The sequence below is a fragment of the Vicia villosa genome, linkage group LG1 (genome assembly GCF_029867415.1).
Source record: "Vicia villosa cultivar HV-30 ecotype Madison, WI linkage group LG1, Vvil1.0, whole genome shotgun sequence".
NCBI lineage: Eukaryota > Viridiplantae > Streptophyta > Magnoliopsida > Fabales > Fabaceae > Vicia > Vicia villosa.
This window is the reverse complement of record NC_081180.1, coordinates 14,968,546-14,992,107: the sequence shown is the minus strand read 5'-3', so window position 1 is coordinate 14,992,107 and position 23,562 is coordinate 14,968,546. Positions and strand designations below refer to the sequence as shown.

Here is a 23,562-nt window from a genome sequence, read left to right as displayed (position 1 = left end):
GTGTCGAAGATGCTAGGGTTGTTAGCATGTTAAATTAGGTTTAGTGTTTAAACCCTAATTTGTTAAGTTAGCTTATTTATTAAGTTGGCTTGTTTAATGGGCCTTGTGGAAAAAACTCATTAGTTAGTATGTTAGGTTTTATTATAAATAGCATACTAGTCTCTCATCATTAAAAGCTGCAAATCCTAATTTAGGGTGAGAGAGGTTATTGGTTATTCTTGTAAACTTGTAATCTTGTTTTAAGAGAAAGTAAAAGAATAACAGTTATAACCATATGTTCTTCTTATCTTCCCTAATTCCTATTATATTTTGTTCTTGACATCGTTTTTCACAACAATTCTCAATCCTTACATTACATATCAATTAAATAAAATTGACCATACTTTATTATTTTAGATATCGGAAAAGTCAACTGTCTTCATTGATAAATGAAGACATACTAAATTAATTAATATTTATAATATTACCTAATAATAATATATATAATTATATCTAAAAAGTAAAAAACTTAAAAATAAATTATAATATTTCTCTTACAACAACTTTAGAAAAACTAATTATGCTGCAGCAACCCAAACATGGAGGAGGGAGGCGCACAATTGGAAGAAACCGCTTGCAGTGTTTCATTAACTTTGAACTATATATTGACCATCTAAGCCACATTCCTTAATGTAAATTATGATGCAAATATTAATAAATCAATTATTACTTCCTTGTGTGTAAAAACTAAGCCATGTTCAACCTTTGTCTTCAACCTGCCACTTCCTTATTTTCTTTCATTATAGTTTACCATTTTCACTTTCTTCTTCTTTTTTCCTTCATTATTGTTTAATATGGATTAACAATTATATTATTTAGACATATATAAATGAAAAACTATTGATGATCACTATGAAGCTTATGTTCCTAGAAATGAAGTTGAAATAGAACGTGTTGAAATTGTTACAAATTTATAGAATATTTTTAAATATAATGTTTAAGAATATGGTAGAAGAACCTAGAACTATAAGTATAAAAAAATGATAGAAGAACTTAAAACTATCATGATACTAATCTATCATGAAAAATCTAGAAAGAACTAAAATAATGTAGAAACATTCATCAATTATGTGAGGTTGATGACTTGAGCTTATAAATAAGCAATTGGCACCTTGTAATTGATCATCCAAGAAATTAATGACATAACATTCTTTCTAAACAATTCTTTAAAACTATCTTTTATAAACTATCAACTAATCAACTATCAACTATGACATTAGAGCTATGTTCGGTCATACATTAGGCGTAGTTATATTACTTAGCTAGTATGCCAAAATCCTCCCAACTACTTTAAAATATTTCCCTTCTACTATTAACCAACTCCAATAATCTTTCTAAACTATGGATAACACATCCCTCAATCATCAACTATTTCTGTCACTATTTTCAATGGTGAAAATTATGATTTTTGGTGTGTTAAACGAAGATATTTTTTTCATCTCAAAATTTATAGGATATAGTAGAAGAAGGCTTCACCGCTCCCATGGATACTTCAGCTCTTAATGCAGCTTAAGAAAAAGAGTTGAAGAAAAGTGAACAGAAAAATTCAAAGGCGTTGTTTACCTTGCAACAAGCAGTGATAGATGCAATTTTTTCAAGAATTATGGTAGCTAAGACTACCAAAGAAGTGTGGAACACGTTGCAGGAGGAGTGTCAAGAAAGCGATAAGGTACATGTCGTTAAACTTAATATCCAAGAAGAGATTTTGAACTATTGAATATGAAGGAGTTTGAGACACTTAAAGATTACTATTCTAAAGTTAAAGAAATAATTAATCAAATGAGTGCTTTTGGAGAGGATATTCTTGACAAAAAAATTGTTGAGAAAATTCTAATTACTATGCCCCCAATGTTTGACCCAATCGTGACAACGATTGAGAAAACCAAAGATCTGTCCACTCTATCAGTGAGAGAATTAGTGGGCTCTCTTGAAGCATATGAGCAAAGAGTGTATAGGTATAAAGAAGATACACTCAAAAATGAATTCCAGTCAAAACTCAAATTTTGAATAAAGAAGATGGAGGAAAGAAAAGTTATGGAGAAACTTCCCAAAGAAGAGAAGTTTCTGGAAATTTCCTTAAGAACAGGCTAGATAAAAATCCTTCATGCAATATATGCTAAAGACTAGGCCATGCAGAGAAAAATTATTGTTACCGTAATATGCCACAATGCAACCATTGCAAGAAGTTCGGGCACAAAGAGAAGAATTAACGCAACAAAAATATGCATAAAGCTAATATCACAAAGGAGCATGATAAAGAACAATGTATGTTCTATGACACTCAAGACTTAATCAAAGAAAAAGGAGAAAGTTGGTACTTGGATAATGGATGCAGTAATCACATGGCCAATGACGAGACTATTTTCAAAAGCATTAATGAGTCTGTCAAAGTTAAAGTTCGACTAGGAAATGGTAATGTGGTTGAATCAAAAGGAAAAAGAAATATCATGGTGGAGACGGATAAAGGTACAAGTTGACGACTCATGGCTCTGGCATCGAAAATTTGACTACTTCAACACACATGCCTTAAAGTTGTTATATGAGAAGAACATGACAATATATCTTCCAATCATAAAGGAGAACAATGAAGTGTGTAAAAGGTGTCTTCTGGGTAAGCAACACCAATTTCCGTTCTCAACAAGCGGAGCACGGAGAGTGAAATATCTGTTTGAGCTGATACATACTGACGTCTATGGACCGATGATGACACCATCACACGAGAATAACAGGTACTTCATACTCTTTATTGATTACTTCTCTAGAATGACATAGGTATATTTCCCAAAAGAAAAATAATTTTTTTTAGTATTCGAAAAATTCAAGGCCCTTGCTGAAAATCAAAGTGGAAAACGGATAAAAGTGCTAAGAAGTGATCGCGGCAAAGAGTACACCTCCCGCGAGTTTGAAATTTTTTGCGAAGATGAATGAAATGAGAAATGCGTGATATATGCAAATGAGATTGATGTAATGGTAGTTCCACTTCATCATGATTACCTCTAAGTTTGATACCATAAACACTTAATTGTTTCTTCATACTGATTACCTCTGAGTAACAACTACCATTCGTGATGTATTACACTTTGGTTGTGGATAAAGTCACACTCTTATGTTTCTTACTATGCCAAGAGAAAGCCAATATTCCCTATAAAAGGCATGTACCAATAGTAATTTTTTTATCCTATTTACAACCAATAAAATCGGAATTAGAGTACTCAACCAAAGTGCAACTCGCCCCTTTAGAAGATAAACCAATAAGTGGTTTGCTAGTGAGATATCTCGTAATCGTTTGACCGCGGTGAGATGTGATTCTTTGGAGGTTTGATTGAAAATATGAACATATACGAACTACAAACATAATATAACGATAATAAGCAGTAAGATAGAGAAGAGAATCGACCATACCTCAATATTTTCTTCCTTATACTAACTTGCCTCCCTCATCGTTAACTTAATAATATGATGTGTTCATGGGAGTTGATATTTCTTTTGCATTTTTCATTTCAAATCTTTAAGAGTTATTTGCAATAATAATCTTGATTTATATATCTTTTGTTTGATGAATTTGTAGACAAAGGAAGTATCAAAATTTATCAATCAATGATATTTCGAATGTATTTTGCATCATATTAGAAAAATTCTTGCCCAAAAATTTGTAGCACAGAATATAATATTATGAATATAAATTTGAATAAATAAAATGTTATGCTAAAAAAAAAATTGTATCAATTTTTCTCCTTTAAAAATTATTTTTATTCTATCTAAGAGCACTTGATTGAGATGACAAGAATCTCTTTTAAATATCTTTTGTCTTAAGAATATCCGATTTATATAAAAAAATATTTTCGTCAACCCTTATTATTATTTATTATGAAATCAACATGATCATAGTCACATTTGTGTATGGCACTAAAATCCACCCGCTTTTGAAGAACATATCTACGATCCTCCGCATTTCTTGTCTTAAATGTATAATAATAACCATCATAAGAAAGGAAATAAAGATGCAATTACCAAAAGGCCACCGCAATGGTTTATTTTCTTTTGATTCTCAATAGGGTCAATGCCATGGAAGAAAAAAAAAAGTTCCAAACTCTATAGCTGAGTACTTTGATTATTATAAATAAACAAGTTCTAGACATAAACACACCATACACACACCTCAACTACCATACTTAAATCATAGAGAGTTCCAATGGAGAATTTAATTAGGATAAAATTCTTTGCATTACTATTATTTCTTTGGGTTTGTTCAGTCAATGCCTCTGTGAGTTATGATAACAAGGCCATTCTTGTTAATGGACAGAGAAAGATTTTGTTTTCTGGATCCATTCATTATCCAAGAAGTACACCTCAGGTAATATATTATATTACATTATATTATATGGTTCATTAATTAAACAAGTTTTATTTATCTGAAATTGTGAAATGCATTTGGATAAATTTCAGATGTGGCCAGAGCTTATTCAAAAGGCTAAAGATGGAGGGTTAGATGTTATACAGTCTTATGTGTTTTGGAATGGACATGAGCCTTCTCCTGGCAAGGTAACTCAAATGTTTTTATTACGAAAAAATAATTTAATTTTGTTAAAATGTTATTAATTAGAAGGCTAATTTATGTATTTTTGATGTACAAAATATATAGTATTATTTTGAGGATAGGTATGATTTGGTTAAGTTCATCAAGCTGGTGCAACAAGCTGGCCTTTATTTTCATCTTCGGATTGGTCCCTACGCATGTGCTGAATGGAACTTAGGGTAATCAATTCTTATAATTCTCTATATATGATTAGCATAATATTGTTATTAAAATGAAGAATAATGCTTACATTTGGTGTACAGGGGATTTCCAGTTTGGCTTAAGTATGTTCCAGGAATTGCATTCAGAACTGACAACGAGCCTTTCAAGGTTTGAATTTTTTATTTATTATTATTATTATTATTATTATTATTATTATTATTATTATTATTATTATTATTATTATTATTATTATTATTATCTCTGGTCTCTTTTATCAAGGGTATGAAATAAAATTTGAATTTGTCTCCTACACATTACATCTTATTACTTGGGTTTATAACTCGATAAAAGTGAAGGAATATAATAAGTCAGTCTTCATGATTGTTTTGAACTTTTCCAATTCATCTTCATTAGAATCTCTGACTAATAGATCATCCACAAAAAGACATAAGATGATTTAACTTGTTTACTTGAGCCTTTCACAAATACTCTATATTTTGATGTGCATTTGTTAAAACCTAACTTAATTAAGAAACTATTCATCCTCTTGTTCTCAGCCCTAGGTGCTTTTCTCAACATGTAAACCATCTTCTATGGACCTTTCTCCTAAAAACAAGGTGGTTGTTTCAAATTAACATCTTATTCTAGAGGTCCATTGAAGAAGGTTGAATTTACATCAAATTGGTGCATCTTTCAACCTTTATATATTGCAATGGCTACAACTAGTATTATGGTTTCAAGTCTAGAAACTATGCATATATATCAATGAAATCAATGCCAGGCTTTTGAAGAAAGCCTTTTACCATCAATCTTAGAGAAATTAACTTGCCACCCCATTTTTTTTATCTGTCACCCCCCATATTTTTTTAATCTAATTTTACCGTTGTTGAGATACAAATAATTTCTTGTATACCATAAATTTGAAATTTCCGGTACATACAAGAAATTTCAAATTTATGGTATCACAGTTTTTTTTGTTGCAAAAAATACCGGAAATTTCAATTATAAGGAAATTTCTGGTACATCATACCGAAAATTTTAGTTAATTTGAAATTTCTGATACATACCAGAAATTTCAAATTTATGGTATCACAGTTTTTGTTTTTTCAAAAAATACTGGAAATTTCAGTTATAAGAAAAATTTTGGTACATCATACCGGAAATTTTAGTTAATTTGAAATTTCCGGTACATACCAAAAATTTCAAATTTATGGTATCACAAATTTTTTTTTTTTCAAAAAATACCGGTAATTTTTTCAAAATTTCTGGTATTTATTGAATTTTCTGGTAAAAACTTACGGAAATTTTTAAAAATCCGGTATTTTCGAAATTTCCGATAAAAACGTATATTTTTTGAAAAATAGTGACTTTAAGCAAGGGTATAATGGTAAAAGCATAGATTTTGGAGGGGGTGTCAGGTATAATTTTGGGGGTGACAAGTTAAATTCTTCCAATCTTACCTTATACTTGGCAATTTCATCATTTGGTTTCAACTTTAGCTTGTAAGCCCATGTGACATATATTTTCTTCTTTCCTGAATGATGAACCAGTTCCCTAGTTTTTTTTCTTTCAATAGCCTTGATCTCTTCATTCATTGCATTTTTCCATTTCCCATCTTTCATGGCTGGAATATGATCTATTAACTCTGAATCAGCCATTATGGCCTCTTTAATTGGGTCATCATTTTCTCTTATAGCTTGATCTGGAAACCTTTCATAATCATTGAGTTTGAATGATTGAGTTCTAGATCTTGTTGATTTTCACACCTCCTGAGGTTGTGTCGGTTCATCAAATTCTACATCCCTAATAATCACTACCTTGTTCTTAATTGGTGAGAACAACTTATAGGCATTAGAGGAATGATAGTTAGCCAAAATCATGGCTTAGCCTCTATCATCAAACTTCCTTGTGAATTGATTAGGTACATATGTCTATAACACAATGAGCAAAAAACCTTGAAGTGTCCAACACTTAGTTTCAGGAAACACAAAACTTCATAAGAAGTCTTGTTATGAAACTTCATTGTTGGCCATCTATTGATGATGTAGACAATATACCCAGTGAGTTCATTTATGAAGGTTAAAAAATAGCAATTATGTCCTAGTGAGTTCACTCAAAAGGGACCACACACATCTAAATGCAATATCTCTAGTTTCTGGTGTGACTTCATTGGAAATACGTGTTTAAATGACCTTGTTGTTTACTTGGTAATTCAACACTCCTTAAGTAGTTGTTTTAGCATTGCGATATAGGGAATGTTATACACCATCTTCTTTATGTGCATCAATCTGAGACTCCTAAAATTGAAATGACCAAAATTCTTGTGCCAAGTTCAATTTTGATCTCTGACTATGGTTAATGCAAGACATTGATGGTCTATCATATTTATCATAACCTTGAATGTTCTATTGGTTGGCAAGGGATCTTTTAAGATTAACTTGGAACTTCCATGACACACCTTGAGTTATTTATCTTCTAGCCTCATTGTGTAGTCTTTGTAAAGTAATTGACCCAAGTTGATGAAATTGATTTCCATAGAAGGCACATATAATATTTCACACATGATAGCTTCTTGTCCATCCTTCTTAACAAGAATGTTCCCCATTCCTTCTGATATGACCATGATATTATCTGCAAATCTATTGGACCTCCTCACTGAATCATTGAGCATGGTGAACCAATTTTTATTTTCACTCATATGATTGTTGAACGCCGTAGGTACCAAACATTGTTTTTGTCTTGAGATAACTATGTAACAACCATCAAAGTGACCTCTTTTGAGTTACTACTTCTAGCATGAGAAAATTGTGCTACATCCTTATTATTCTCCTTCGATTCTTTATTGAAGTAACAACCACTGGCATAGTGTCCAAGATTTTGGAAACAATAGCATTATACTTCATTCATTTCCACCTTCTTTTTTTTTTTAATTTTTGATAGCGAGGAACACAATTCTTGGCTGTCTCACCATGGCTTCTTGAATTTTTGCCTGCACATCACTTTCACCCACTTCTTCTTCCATTTTCTTTCCCTTTGTTATTCTTTGAGAATTCTTCTTTCATTTTTTAGAAGATGAATTTGGACTGCAAAACTTGTTCAGGCACCTTCTCTAAATTTGTGTTTCATCCTATGAAGCACGGACACCTCTAGGAGTAGGCGTGTCGCGGTGTCCAACACGCGTCGGTGTCCGACACTTGTATGACACCCGTACGACACGTGTCGGGAAAGTCAAACAAGTGTCGGAAAAGTCAGACAAGTGTCCCCAAAACAAATGATTTTTTTCTTTGCTTCGACACTCTTTTAATGAGTGTCCGACACTCGTATGACACTCATACCACATATTTCCGACAACTCAGACAAATATTTCAAACAAAAATTTGTTTTATTTCTTTGCTTCAACACACATTTATATATTTTTTGGACAAATCTCACACACATCTAAAAGAGTAAAACATGTATTGAAACAATGTTATCAATAAAAAATTTCAGACATTAATTTTGATCAATACATGGATAAATGAAACTCAAATATTAGCTTATATGTAGCGGTGTCGGTGTCCTATGTTTTCAACATTATCGGTGTCGGAGTGTCCGTGTCGTGTCGTGTCCCGGTGTCCGTGTCGGAGTCTGTGCTTCATAGGTTTCATCCTCAACTCATGATCTTCAAGAGTTGCTTACCATTCTTCAAGATTCATTTCAAGAAAATATTTGAACTCCTAAATGGTCACAACAATGTGATCAAAGTTGACAGGAAGAGCTCTTAGAACCTTCTCCACTTTCTACAGTTCAGAAATCTCTCCACACGATTTTATTTGTTTGGTATAAACCACCAATTGAGAAGAACTCGACAATTTCTTCACAAAAATTCATCTGTAGATTCACATATTGTTTCATCAAGGATAGCATCTTGACTTTCTTTAATTTCTCATCTTCACCATACAACTTTTTGAGAGCACCTCATGCACCTTTGGTCGTTTTTTGTTCACTGATCTTCTTGGAGACATTTGAATCCACACAATAATGAATCAAGAACACACATATCCCATATTTCTTAATCATTTCACAACGATTATCTATTTGCGTCTCAGTAGCATTTTCTACTAATGTTAATTAACCATCATTCACGATTTTGAGCACATCTTGAATTTTGAATATTACTTTCATCAACACACACCATTTATCATCATTTTCTTCCTTGAAAACTGGTAGAGATGGGTTGTGAAGTGATTGGAGGTTGTATTTTCATTTGTCATGAATGGATATTGAGGATCGAACCGGTGCTCTAAATACCAATTTATTTAATAACTTTGGGTTCTAAGTTACTTGTAAATTTAGAAAATTAAGAGAGAATTAAGAGTAAATGAGAGAGAAGTATTATTAGAATGAAATTATAATTCACATGCAATGAGAGAGTCAGAGAACTATATAACTGGTTAAGAAAGTACCAACTAACTAAACTAAAACAAAAATCTGTAACACTTTACTTGTGTTGCAAGTTACATTTGTAACACTCTCTAACTGCCACTAACAGCCATATACAGTCACTAATAACCATTATTACTTTCCTAATATGTTGGTAGATGTCCACTATGATTTAACCAAACACTTCTCATCTCAAGGATTGTATTTGCATTATCATGTGTAAGATGCAACTTAAGGTCTTTAGAAACTCAGACCAGGCCTTTTGCTCTGACATTAGAAATTCGGTAATTTTCCTACTGAGTGTTCCGGGGATTCACTCATTTCGTGGAAATCAAAGAAACAAATAATTTTAACACTCATTGGGTTGCAGATAGAGAATTTAATTTAATTATGATTTTTTTGTCTGTTTTCTAAGTGTGCAAATAATTTTGGGATGATGTAGGCAGAAATGCAAAAATTTACTACTAAGATCGTTGACATGATGAAGGCCGAGAAATTGTTTCAAACGCAGGGAGGTCCAATCATTCTTTCTCAGGCAAGTTAATGTGATTTCAATATTATTTCTATTCATATTATTGCTACAAAGTTTAAAGTTATGATCCTAATTGAATATGATGATAGATTGAAAATGAGTATGGACCAGTGGAGTGGGAAATTGGTGCACCTGGAAAAGCTTACACCAAATGGTTTTCTCAAATGGCTCTTAGTTTAAACACTGGCGTCCCCTGGATTATGTGCAAGCAAGAAGATGCTCCTGATCCTATCGTAAACCTTTCTTCGTTATTCAATGAATCTGAAAAGTGAATTGAGTATCATTTTGTGTCTAATTTGTTTTTATATTGTGAAATAGATTGATACTTGCAATGGTTACTACTGTGAAAACTTCAAGCCAAACAACAACAATAAACCCAAAATGTGGACAGAGAATTGGACTGGTTGGTACACAGAGTTTGGTGGTGGAGTTCCACGTAGATCAGCAGAAGACGTGGCATTTTCTGTTGTAAGATTTGTACAAAATGGTGGCACATTTGTTAACTACTATATGGTAATTATAAAATAATTACAGTTCTGAATTATGTATTCCTTTCATTCCCTGTAAATTCTAAATTTAATCGGTGTAATGTGTCAATTTTTGTGTATTTAGTATCATGGAGGAACTAACTTTGATCGAACTTCTGGTGGACCCTTCATTGCCACAAGTTATGACTTTGATGCTCCCATCGATGAATTCGGTATGTTCTACTCAACTTGTGTCAGATATGTTTTTACACTATACTCAAGTTTTTTTCGATAAAATTGTTAGTATTATGTTAGGAGTGAGATTTGAATCCTGAATCGGCTTATCAGTATGTCCTTAATTTCTAATCAGGACTTGTGAACGAACCAAAATGGGGACATTTGAAATATTTGCACAAAGTAATTAAGCAATGTGAACCAGTTTTACTGTCAGCTGATTCCACAGTATATTGGCCTGGAAAAAATTTGGAGGTAAATACTATAAACTAGTTTTAGTTTTGTTAAATTATTTCCTTACTTTTGTTAATATTATGTTAGGTACATGTTTTCAAACCAAAAGCTGGTGATTGTGTTGCTTTCCTTGGAAATTATGATACCAAATCTTCTGCAACAATTAAATTTGGAAATGGAGACTATGAACTACCACCATGGTCTATTACCATTCTTCCTGACTGCAAAACTGCAGCTTTCAACACTGCAAAGGTAAGTTAATACTTCTTGTTGTAGGCTGTTCTTGGTAAAACTAAAGCGAACCGTTAATGATTTGTCTTAAACCAAACTTGTATGAAAATTTTGAGCAAATTTGTACAGGTTGGTATTCAATCTCCAATGAAGATGATCTCTACAAATAGTGCATTTTCTTGGCAGTCATATAATGAAGAACCATCGTATTCCACTGTTAAGGATACTTTCACAGCATATGCATTACGGGAACAGGTTAATGTCACACGAGATTCTACCGATTATTTGTGGTATATGACCGAGTAAGTTTCTTTCAACTGGAATTATCTTCTTCTTCTTCTTCTTCTTCTTTATAATTTTGTTTGTAGTTTACACTATTTTTTCATCGACTAAATATTATCGTTGCGTGTTCAGTGTGAACATTGATCAGAATGAAGGTTTTATAAAGAATGGACAATCTCCTCTTCTTACAATAAATTCAGCAGGCCATGCTTTGCATGTTTTTATCAATGGTCAACTTTCAGGTTAATACAACTAGCAAAGTATATTCTTTCTTTTGGTATTTACTTTCATACTATAGCAAACTACAATTTTACTTATATATATATCATGTCATGCATGAATGCAGATACTGTGTATGGATCATTGGAGTTTCCGAAACTGACATTTAGTAAGAATGTTAAGCTAAATGTTGGAAATAACAAGATATCGTTGCTTAGTATTACCGTCGGTCTTCCGGTAAGTTCCAATTTGAAATCTGGTTACATCTTAACTATTTCTATTCTCTCAATTTTTTTTCGATTAATTTTAGAATGTCGGCGTGCACTTTGAAACATGGAATGCCGGGGTGTTAGGTCCGGTCACACTCAAGGGTCTAAACGAGGGGACTAGAGACTTGTCTCGACAGAAATGGTCTTACAAGGTTTGTTGCCTAATGTTTCACTTGGTAGAAGAAATAATTGCATAATGAATCATTAAGAGATTTCATTTGATTTTGTTGTTGGTGCAGATTGGTCTCAAGGGTGAAGCCTTACAACTTCACACTGTTAGTGGAAGTAATTCAGTAAAATGGGTACAAGGATCATTATTGTCTAAAAGAAAACCATTGACATGGTACAAGGTATGATTAAAATTTCAACATATGTTTTATGTCAATCACTACGATCCTCAGGGAATATTTTGAATCATTTTGTACTATATTGTCATTAGACAACTTTTAGGACACCAGCCGGAAATGATCCATTAGCTCTAGATATGAGTACTATGGGGAAAGGTCAAGTATGGATAAATGGTCGGAACATCGGACGCCATTGGCCCGGATATATAACTCGTGGTAAGTGTGGCGATTGTTATTATGTCGGCACTTATACAGAAACAAAATGTCGGACGAATTGCGGACAACCCTCGCAAAAATGGTAAGAGTTTTTACTACATTAGAATTTTACAATTGTGAATGATTTAATTTGTATATATCATGAAATATTGTTGTTGGAATCGGACAGGTACCATGTTCCTAGATCATGGTTAAGCCCAAGTGTAAACTATTTGGTTGTGTTTGAAGAATTGGGAGGTGACCCTACTGGAATATCTTTGGTGAAAAGAACACCTTAAAGCAGCTATTATCATGTGATGCAATAATTTATCAAATAAAAGTTGAGCAATTTTTGTAGGTTTGGTAAAGTTGAATTTTACACCCCATATTACAAAGACTCATTCATTCAACAGTTAATCAAAAGCAAATGTAGATAAAAGAAATTGGATGTATATATGTTGTGTACATAGTCAAAATAAATGTTTATTATTACGTACATTACACTATTATATGTCTTTTAATGTGTGTGACAGATTCTTAATAATGTGTAATATGAGGAAGTGGTGTGAATTAAATGTTTCCTTTAGTGTGCATATATGTAGATTTGAGAGCTTTATTGGGCTAATTCTTTCACATGAGCTCAGCATACAAGGAATTCCCAACACCTGAATTGAAGGAAAAGCTACCTAAGTGATTGGTCTTGTAATCTCTGAATATCCCTCAATTAGCAGATATGTGCCTTAGATGGGTGAATATTAATATGCCCATCAATTCTAAGAGCTATATTTCCAATGAATTTGGCCCAGTGAATTTTATAGTTTGAAAGGTTCCAACATTGCAGAAGATTAGAGGCCGCACTCAAAGTAGAAGACCTATTGCTTAAAAGCCACCATCAGATGTATCTTAACAGCATTTCTGTCATGCAACTATGACAAGTTTCTTTTTGAGGATATCACTGCTCCATATAAAGTTTCTAGTCAATCTCTCAATGTTCTTGATCTGAGATACATGCCAAGATGAGAAGGTTATGCATCAAAATTATATGAAGGGTTAATACGCCCCAACACCTCAGAAAAAAGGCGTGTCCGGGTCGATATCTGACACTTACACCGACATCTGTGATTACGTTCAATTTATTCATTTTTTTAAACTATTACCTTATCTTGTGTCAATGTCGGGGTCAAATTCGGGGTATCCGTGTTTCATAATTGTCAGGTGTCTTTATAAATATGCAACCCTGCATTTTTAGTCCATAAAAACTTTTCATTCCATGAAAGGTTCTTCTAAAACTTTTATGAATTTTAGTCTCTACTATTTTCTAAAATTTTAAAAACGGTTTAATTATCCTTTAATTTTTAAATTTATGAAAAAAAATTATACATATTTAAAATTATGTAAAATATTTATTTATCAAATTCTAGAGTTTTTTAAAATGTGAAGAATTAAATCTGAATTTTTTAAATTTCAAAAAATAATAATAATAATGAAAATCTCGACTTAAAAATAAATTTTGAGTTTTTTTTAAGAAATTTTTTAAAACGTTCTAAACATATCTGCAAAAGAATCATTTAAAAATACATGTTAGTTTTACAGTAAGGACTAAAATAATATACATAATAATTTTAATTTTGTAGAAATCATAACATATCATTTATTTTTATAGAAAAAAAATAAAATTTAATATTTTATAGAGACTAGAAACATATTTATCCGTGTGAATGACTACTTTAACAACTTATTGAAATATAGAAAAGTTTTCCGAGTCACCAGCTTTAGCCTAATTTAATCAATAATGAATTTAAAGTGGCTTGACTTAGGCTTGCCTATGAAGGCAAGAACTCTAAGGTACAAAAAAGTAATTAAGGTGACCAACAGTGGATCCAAGAAGGTTACCAATATGGTTATTTCTTTTAGTAAACTGTAAACATGCATGGATGATGGATCTAGTATAAATAAAGGGTTTAGAGAGTTTGATGAATTAATCCGAAAATTCTATCTTTCATTTAAAATGATTTATTACTGAATCAATAGAAGTAGTATTACTGAAATTCTGGTCTATTCTGATCATGTCACATATAATGTTGAGACAACATGGGAGATAATATGATTTAGAAGGAGCGATGAACAAATAAACAAAATAAATAATATAATTAAAATTGTTAATTCCGTTCGGTGTAATGTCACCAACGTCCAGAAGACATCAACCCAATGAAAAAATTCACTAATTCAATAGTCAATAGAAGTAGTGATCAAATGTCATATACAATGTTGAGACAATGTGTGAGACAATATTATTTAAAATGAGTGACGAACAAATAAACAAAATAAATAACACATAATTGTTAATTCTGCTTGGTGCAATGTCACCTACGTCTTGAAGGCATCAATCCATTGAAAGGAAATTCACTAATTCAATAGTCAATAGAAGTAGTGATCAGATATCACATACAATTTTGAGACAATGTGTGAAACAATATAATTTAAAATAAGTGGCGAACAAATAAATAAAATAAATAATACAAATAATTGTTAACTTAGTTTAGTGCAATGTCACCTACGTCTAAAAAACATCAACCCAATAAAAGGAAATTCACTAATTCAATAATCAATAGTACACGAAGGTCTCATATAAACTATTTCAATTAAGTGCATTTTTCTTAATAATACCCGTGAGTTTTGACATATGCTTCCCCAGAATTGAGAGCCCGGTCACTTTCACTCAAACACTCTTCCAAGTGTTTGTAAGATAGCAATTATATGTGGCATGATAAATCATAATAATGACCAAATACTCTATCTTCCTAAAATAAGAAAGACTCTTTGTCGAAGCATAAAAGTGAGTATGTAAATTATCTTATCGTTAGAGACTAATTATATTTTAAATACTGTTTAATAGTTTCAATGATTCTAAGGAAAAGGTCGTTTAGGTTTGTTTGTTTGTGAAAATTTAATGACAGAAAATAAATTGAGATTTCGGTGTTAACATTGAGAAACTTGTTGGGGTTAGATTTCATCATCCTTATCCTCATGTATAATCATTGGTTAGTAATATGCTCTTATACTCAACTATTAATATTCTTGTTTGTTACTCTCATTACAGCTCATCTCTGAGTCAACAACTTGAGATCAGTTGCATTACCTAATATACGATCTCTCTCCCTGTTAACCAATACAACAACATTTGGTTTCAACAATGAATGTAGATATTAATGCTTCATTTCACCGATATCGTTATTTGTGCATATATCAAACTTAACTTTATCTATATACATTAGCATCCAACAGATGGAGAATTGGATCTAGTAATGACTAGTAATTCGCATATGCCATATTATACCATAAAAACATGTTTTAGGTAGCTAATTTAAAATAAACCACTACAACAAAAATGACTTTAGGCAACGAAAAAATAGGCAACGGCTGAAAAACCGTCCCTTAATAGTGTAATAGGCTACGCTTTTTAACCCGTTGACGCTATTCTAAAATTTTGCTGAAAACCATCCCCTTTTTACTTTTTGCAACGGTTTCGTAAGTGCGGCCATAACCTAACCGTTCTCTTTTCCCTATAGGCGACGGTTAATAAGGGTTGGCATAGTGTAACCGTAGCTTATTTCTTTATGCTACAGTTCTGATTCGTGGCTATTTTTAAGTTTTTTAAAATTTGAATTAAATTGTTTGAGACGAGATCGAAGGCGTGTCCTTATAGAAGTTTATTTTTGTTTTAATTAAATTTTTTTTAATTAGTTGCAGTTTAATAAAACTTAGAAAATATATTTTATATATAAAGGCACTACACAGGATTCGAACTCAGGTTTTAAGCGTTCAAAAGTAATCTCGCCACCGCTTAACCAAATATCTCATCTTGAAAAGCTAGCATCCTCATATATATTTATAAAATAATTATTTGTATTTTTTCCAAAACTTACTTAACTTAAAAAAGTGTTCCTAAAATTGATTCTCATTAAACCCTAAACGCCGTTTCTTCTTTCTCTGTACAGAGAGCGCGCGATTCCTATGTTACTCATCCCTCCCCTTTCACGGCGGCCGCCGGCCAGTGCAATTTCTTTTGTAACTTACTTCCTCCCTTTCATGGCGGCCACCGACGACGGCTACAACACCCATTATACAACCAGTTGTGAAGAAAAGTGATATCATATATTGCTCTTACCTCTTAAATGTAAGTTTATCATTCTTATTTTCTGAATAATAATATGCAATATTCAACCTCTAATGTTCATACTCTTTTGCTAAAGTGTTCTCTCTCAGTTTCAGATCTGGATTTTACTTTCACTCTCAGCCCCAACCTTTCTAGTTCTCACTTTCAGAGTTGCTTATTCAAGTATAATCGTCTCCCGTCATAAGGTATTTTACTTAGCTTTAACTTACAAAATCTGTTAATTTGAATTGAAAAAGTGATTGTCACTTTGTACATTCACGTTAATTTGTTTGATAGAATAATATATGATGTTTCCATATGTTTTATGATGAGACTCTTGCACATATATCCAAATACTTGAGTTGAATTGTAATTGTATTATTGATTTGGCTAATGTTTTGATGAATGGATAATTGTAATTTATTATAATGGAAATACACTTGGTTGCTTTGGAGAAAATTTTGTGTTTTAATAATGGTTGCAGGGAGAATATTTTAGTCTCTGCCGATAGAATATTTTAGGTAGTATCTGACAATAGTCATATCCAAGTAATTGCCTATACATTTAGAACCCTCTTTTCCTAATAAAGGTGTTGTTGTCTTTAGGTAACTCTCGAATGGTAACATGGTTTTAATTGATGCTAAAGGTAAATTCATTTGGCAAAGTAACATACACTCTCTTTGATAGAGGTTTTGATGAGAGTGAGTCTCAATTACTAGAGAGATGTTGGAAATTTGAGCTTTGTGAGGATAATCAATGTGTTGGATGTCCATTAGAGAGTGGAATAATTGGTTGGGGCAATAAGTGTAGTCCTAAGCCTTTAGAAGTATGAAAAAAAAGTGAGTCATTTCCTAATAGTAGGTTCTGGTTGGAATAATAAATAAATGGTCGTGTCCATGTTCTCCACTTTGAGAAGGATCTGTTAGTAAAATAAATTATGAAGTGTGCAATGAATTTGTTATTGTGTATCCTTTGTTGTTGTTGATAAATATGTTATTTTGTTCAAGTCATCATAGTTTAGCAAAGTACTTTGCTAATATAGTTATCCCATTTGTCCACCTTTCATAATTTGGCTCCATATACAATTTTTCTAGTGAATTTTCACTATTCAGAGGTATTTTCTTTTCCCAGCAACAGGCTAATAAATTTATTGAGCTTGTTAATTAATAACAAATATGATAACCTCATAAAGAAATAATAGATATGATATAACTGGAAAATGAAGGAATCATATTTTTTAAGAAAGGAAATGCTACTTTATAAAAGAAAAAGATATGTATAATTGAGAACTGAATTTGATCTAGAAAAAGGAACAAATAAAATATTTAATATATTTATATTTAATATTGTTAGGATGATATATGCAGTGGCGTGTATCTATATTCTTTTTGTCAAAATTAGGCCTGAAAAAATACAGTTTGTGCACTCTTTATTATGTCTTTATCTTTGAGATTTAGTGTGTTCTATGGCTAAATTAAATTTAAGCAGAAAATTTCAAGATATATATGAATCTAGTTGTAAAAACTTGATGCTTGCATATTTACAAATAGAGACACAAAGGCACCAGTTTATATTTAAAAAGGTTGAGAGTGAAAGTACCCAAATTTTTGCAACTTTTAACTGATATGACTATTGTTTGGAAATTTGTTTTACTTGTGAATCTTTAAATATTTGGAACAATTATCAAGATCCGTCATACGGAATGTTAGGAGGCCAAATAGTAATTTAAAAAACTTTTGGAACTTTATTGTATTTACTATGAGTTTTTGAATGAGTTGTGGTTTTTTGCATGTGTTGACTATTTTTTATACAATTTATTGATTTTGAAATTTTAGGTTTGATGAGATTTAATAAAATTTGCAGTCTTAGATGGACTGATTCATATTAATATATACAAAAATTTCTTCATATTTACAGATTAGAAACATAGATGATCCTCAAGATCTCCAAGATGACAATGAGCTTCATTATGATCAAGAAGACGATGATCTTCAATATGATCAAGATGACGATTCTCTCGATGATGATTATCGTGAATCTTAACACAATGAATGTGATGAAGACGATCGTTGATTCAAATATGGACGATTATGTTTTGTTTTATGGAGTTACTTAAGCCAACTAAGTATATATTTTATATTACATGGATTTATTTTGAAGATATTTTTATTACACTTCATCTTATTAATACTTCATATTGATATATTTTCAAATTATAAATTTGTTTATTCTCATTTAATTAATACTATTGACAAATAATTGATTAGAATAATGTGAAGGTATATCATAGCAAATGTATGACCATGTAAATGAATAGGAAATTAAATACTTATTATATATTTAAAATTAAATACCAATATATGTGAGTTGTTTTTCAATCTATAGGCAACACTTTTTATGTGTTGCTTATTAAAATCCGTGGACTATTCCTAACTTTTAGGCACGGTTATGTACAGTTTGTTTAAATAAAATTAAAGACTAAACTACGGTTTTCACCTGTTGCTTACTAATAACCGTAGTCTTTTCATGTTTTAGGGACGGTTAAGTGGTGTTGCTACTTAAAAACCGCGGCCTAAAAGTACAACCAAAACCGTGGACTGTTGATGTTTAGGCTACGGTGTTTTAAATGCGTGGGTAGAAATACAAAAACCGCACTCTAAAGGAATAGGCAACGGCCGTTTATTCCACGCCTGCAAAACCGTCTCCTAAAGCTTTCTGCTACGGTTTTTACACTTCAAGCCGCGGTTTTTCGTTGTTGCCAGAAGTCATTTTTGTTGTAGTGAACATAAAGAACTAAGAATCATCAATATTAAAGTTTAAGTAGAATTACATAAAATTTTATGTCCTCGTAATTAATACATGAGTATAATGATGAATACAACTAACCGTAGTAAAAGAAAATTATCTACGCTTACTCGTCGTAGCTTTACAATTAAACCCTAGAAGAAAGAGTTTGAACAACATCTGCAGGGATTCCTCGAGCAACGCTTCTACCATCAATATTCCTCTCTTAATTTCTCCTTTTGAGATTTAAGGTGAACCTACTTTCTTTCTGTACTACCTTGAATCCACACAAAAACTCCCTTTGAACGAAATTGGCACCCCTATTTATAGGTGTCGATCCGAGGTCTTTGCTAGGCGCACTGCCCTTATGCGCTTAGCACACATATTTTCTTCCTTGTTAAACAATGTAAACTTACGTGAAACATGCCCTAGCCACCCTATCTCACTAGGGGAACCGCCCATCCTCGCCTAGAAAACAAACTCATGTGGACCTATGTGCTATGAGATATAAAGTTAATAATCCTACAAAATATTCTCTCTAAAGTTTTAATGACGATAACGTCAACAATTATGAGGTTGAAGTTGGTGGCAATTGCTTTCAACTCTCTAATTATGGTGACCCGACTGGAAAAACATTTTAAGTCTCATCAAGAAAAAAGACTCGAGATTGAAGTGATTACATGATCGATACATCTGGAAAAGAATCTTAACGCCTCAGAGTAATGAAAGAGAGGAAATACGAAAGCTCGCCAGTTGTGTTTGTCTTAGTGACCTGAGTTTTATAAAAGTAATGAAGTAGTTCCTAAATTCTAAGGCAACTTACAGATACACAAGTCTTTTCTAACTTTTTTATTTCTTAAACTTATTTTCCTTTTAAAGCTATCAAAGTACGTCAGAATTGTGTACCATCGCAACCACGATAAAGGTATCGTGACCGCAGGAATTACATGGGCTAGGTATCTTTTTTAGATTTATTTTTCAAAAATTCCCATCTCAATCCGAGTTACGAAACTATATTTGATCAAATTACTTGACATACGTCATAATTTAAATTGAGTTGGAAAATGCTCGTTTCTTAGCATTTTTTCACGATTTCTCGATTTTTCTTTGTTTTTTCAACTTCTTCACTTTCTTTCTATTTCTTCTATACTTTAGTACATATTTTGCTGAAATATAACTCAATTACATTGAAAATGCTCGTGAATATTATGTAATGACAGAGTGTTATCACCCATCCCCTCAGCCACCCACCCCACCTTTTCCTACATTACGATCTAGCCCAACCATAGATGCTACCCATCTTTCCCCACCCCCAATATACAGTCACACCTTCAATAAACCAACCAAAAATACCTTTCTTCTACTTTTCAACCCTTTTTGCACACAAACTCCAAACCGGTAATTAGAAATCAACATGCCACCCTTACCTATTTTTTAGTATTGCAATCACTTGCCCTTAAAAGGACTATTTCACTCACAAAATTGAAGGATAGAAAAACACTTAGAAAGGGGGGGTTTGAATAAGTGTAGCTTTAAAAACTTGACAGATAAAAATAAATTGCACAGTTATTTTTATCCTGGTTCGTTGTTAACTAAACTACTCCAGTCCACCCCCGCAGAGATGATTTACCTCAACTGAGGATTTAATCCACTAATCGCACGGATTACAATGGTTTTCCACTTAGTCCGCAACTAAGTCTTCTAGAGTATCCTGATCACAACCTGATCACTCCAGGAACAACTGCTTAGACACAAGCTAAGACTTTCTTAGAGTATCCTGACCACCACGTGATCACTCTAATTACAACTGCTTAGACACAAGCTAAGACTTCCTAGAGTATTCTGATCAACACTTGATCACTCTAGTTACTTACAACTTAATGTAATCAAATAAGAGTTTTACAATGCTTCTAAAAAGCTATAATCACAACAGTGATATTTCTCTTAAAGTTTAAGCTTAATCTCACTAAGATATTACAAAAGCAATGTAGTGAGCTTTGATGAAGATGAAGTTTCTGAGTTTTGAGTTGAACAGCGTTTCAGCAAGTTAATATTCACAGAATTTGGTTCAGAGTCGTTTTCCTTGCTTCTCATCAGAACTTCATATTTATAGGCGTTTGAGAAGATGACCGTTGAGCGCATTTAATGCTTTGCGTGTTCCGTACAGCATCGCATTTAATGTTATACGCTTTTGTCAACTACCTCGAGCCTTGTTCACGCTGTGTCTACTGACGTTGCCTTTAATAGCTTCTAACGTTCCTTTTGTCAGTCAGCGTAGCCTGCCACTTGTACTTTCTTCTGATCTGATGTTTGTAAATACAACGTTTGAATATCATCAGAGTCAAACAGCTTGGTGCAAAGCATCTTCTGATCTTCTGACCTTGAAGTGCTTCTGAGCGTGATACCATCAGAACTTCAGTGCTTCTGATCTCATGTTCTTCTGATGCTTCCATAGACCCATGTTCTGATTCTGCTTCGACCATCTTCTGATGTCTTGCCAGACCATGTTCTGATGTTGCATGCTGAACCTTCTGAGTCAAAGCTTCTGAGCGCTGATTTATGCATACTCTATATATATTTCCTGAAAAGGAAATTGCATTGGATTAGAGTACCATATTATCTTAAGCAAAATTCATATTATTGTTATCATCAAAACTAAGATAATTGATCAGAACAAATCTTGTTCTAACAATCTCCCCCTTTTTTATGATGACAAAAACATATATAAATGATATGAATTTGCGATCAGAAAGAGCAGACGGCAAAAGACAAATTACACAGCTATAGCATAAGCATGTGAATATGTCTCCCCCTGAGATTAACAATCTCCCCCTGAGATAAATAATCTCCCCCTGAAATAAATACTCGAAGAACTTTAATAAAAGACTTCCCTGATTATTTCGGTAGAGACGATCACATAAGCTTCTGTCTTCAGAGAATTCATAGCTTCTGACTTCTGCTTCCATTGGACAGCTTCAGAACTTGAATTTCTTTAGATCCCTAGAACACTCATAGCTTCTGATTCCTGCTTCCATCTAGGACAGCTTCAGAACTTGAATTTCTTTGATCTTCAGAACATTCCCAGCTTCTGATTCCTGCTTCCATCTAGGACAGCTTCAGAACTTGAATTTCTTTGATCTTCAGAACATTCACAGCTTCTGATTTCTGCTTCCATTTAGGACAGCTTCAGAACTTGAGTTTTCTGGATCTTTAGAACATTCACAGCTTCTGATTTCTGCTTCCCTCGGATAGCTTCAGAGCTTTGAATTTCTACCAACATCACTTCATGCTAGATTTGTATCAGAACATTGTTGAATGTACCAGAGCATCATCAGAGCATCTCTACATCCTGAAATGTTACAGAACAAAAACTAAACGACAAAAGTCAGCATGAACGAGTCAGAACATAAAATGTATATTAGAACACATGATATGTATCAGAGCCATATAGGCTAAAATAATGTATCAGAGCAAATAGAATTTTGTCAAAGCAAATAGACAAATTTTGGATCAAATTCTATTATTAGTGCTTCTGATTCTGAAGCTTGACAGCACTGTTGAAAGAGTATTGTGGTGTACTTTTCGTTTATATCGTATCCACAGGGATTATTGCGATATCACCGCCGTTCTATAGCCTATTTTGTCTTGAGTTAATGTTACTTTAGTTTTAGGTTTGCAAAAGATCATTCAATTCTTTTAGTAGCAAAGAGTAAATTAATGAAAGTTCTAAGTTAAAGAAAATGTATCAAGATTCGATTTCATCGACCTAAATTTGTATGTTTCCTTATAAATAGATGCTTATGAACTTGCTAACGATCAATATAATTACGTATCGACACCTATATCGTCCGTGTCCGCAACGATATAGTTAGATTTACCGTATTGTTTAACCGACGATTTCTCCACCGTTCAAACAAGACAAATAACGTTTTAAGAACCGATACTTAGTAAACATCAAACTCTAAATCCATGTCTGCAACTTATAGTTTGAAAGATGATTAGTTAGGTCTAGATACAAACATTGATGTCTCAAACATTTATACCAAAGGAAAAGCTTTAATAAACAAACTAAATCATCTATATTGATCATCACTTGTTCATACACATATATTCACAAGAAAAACATACAAAAGGCTAGGAAGATTACATCTTAACTTGATACAAAAGTGGTTTAGCTATCCATGAGAATGGTAGCTTGCACAAGAAGGTAAGGATGAAGATCAACAAGCATCAAATGGCGATTAATCGACGATCAAGGCTTCCAATCTTCAACTCTATATTTGCTACAGTGTATATTGCTCTTGTTTCTCTCTAAAATATCTCCCACTCCCTTCAAAAGTGATCTGGCCCATAAACAAATAAACAAAGTTTCGCAGACCGCGCTTAGCGCGGTGCAGCCCGCTAAGCGCGCTA

General features: G+C 32.6%; 2 protein-coding genes and 1 long non-coding RNA gene across 3 annotated transcripts in view; all 3 read left to right on the top strand.

Moving 5' to 3' along the window:
• Positions 1–23,562, top strand: part of LOC131629382 (zinc finger CCCH domain-containing protein 64) — a 99,069-nt gene that overhangs the window by 69,945 nt on the left and 5,562 nt on the right.
• LOC131629375 (beta-galactosidase-like) lies at positions 4,068–12,705 on the top strand. The gene is made up of 17 exons (XM_058900167.1): positions 4,068–4,393; positions 4,486–4,581; positions 4,682–4,794; positions 4,879–4,945; positions 9,642–9,734; positions 9,821–9,964; positions 10,050–10,244; positions 10,344–10,431; positions 10,569–10,687; positions 10,754–10,918; positions 11,027–11,199; positions 11,312–11,421; positions 11,526–11,635; positions 11,709–11,819; positions 11,907–12,017; positions 12,107–12,312; positions 12,400–12,705. Exons 1-17 carry the CDS (start codon positions 4,232–4,234, stop codon positions 12,506–12,508), a joined length of 2,172 nt encoding a protein of 723 aa, XP_058756150.1. The 5' UTR covers positions 4,068–4,231; the 3' UTR covers positions 12,509–12,705.
• On the top strand, positions 16,158–18,752 carry LOC131629400 (uncharacterized). The gene is made up of 3 exons (XR_009292038.1): positions 16,158–16,386; positions 16,476–16,571; positions 18,283–18,752. It is a non-coding gene; the product is annotated as an uncharacterized LOC131629400 (long non-coding RNA).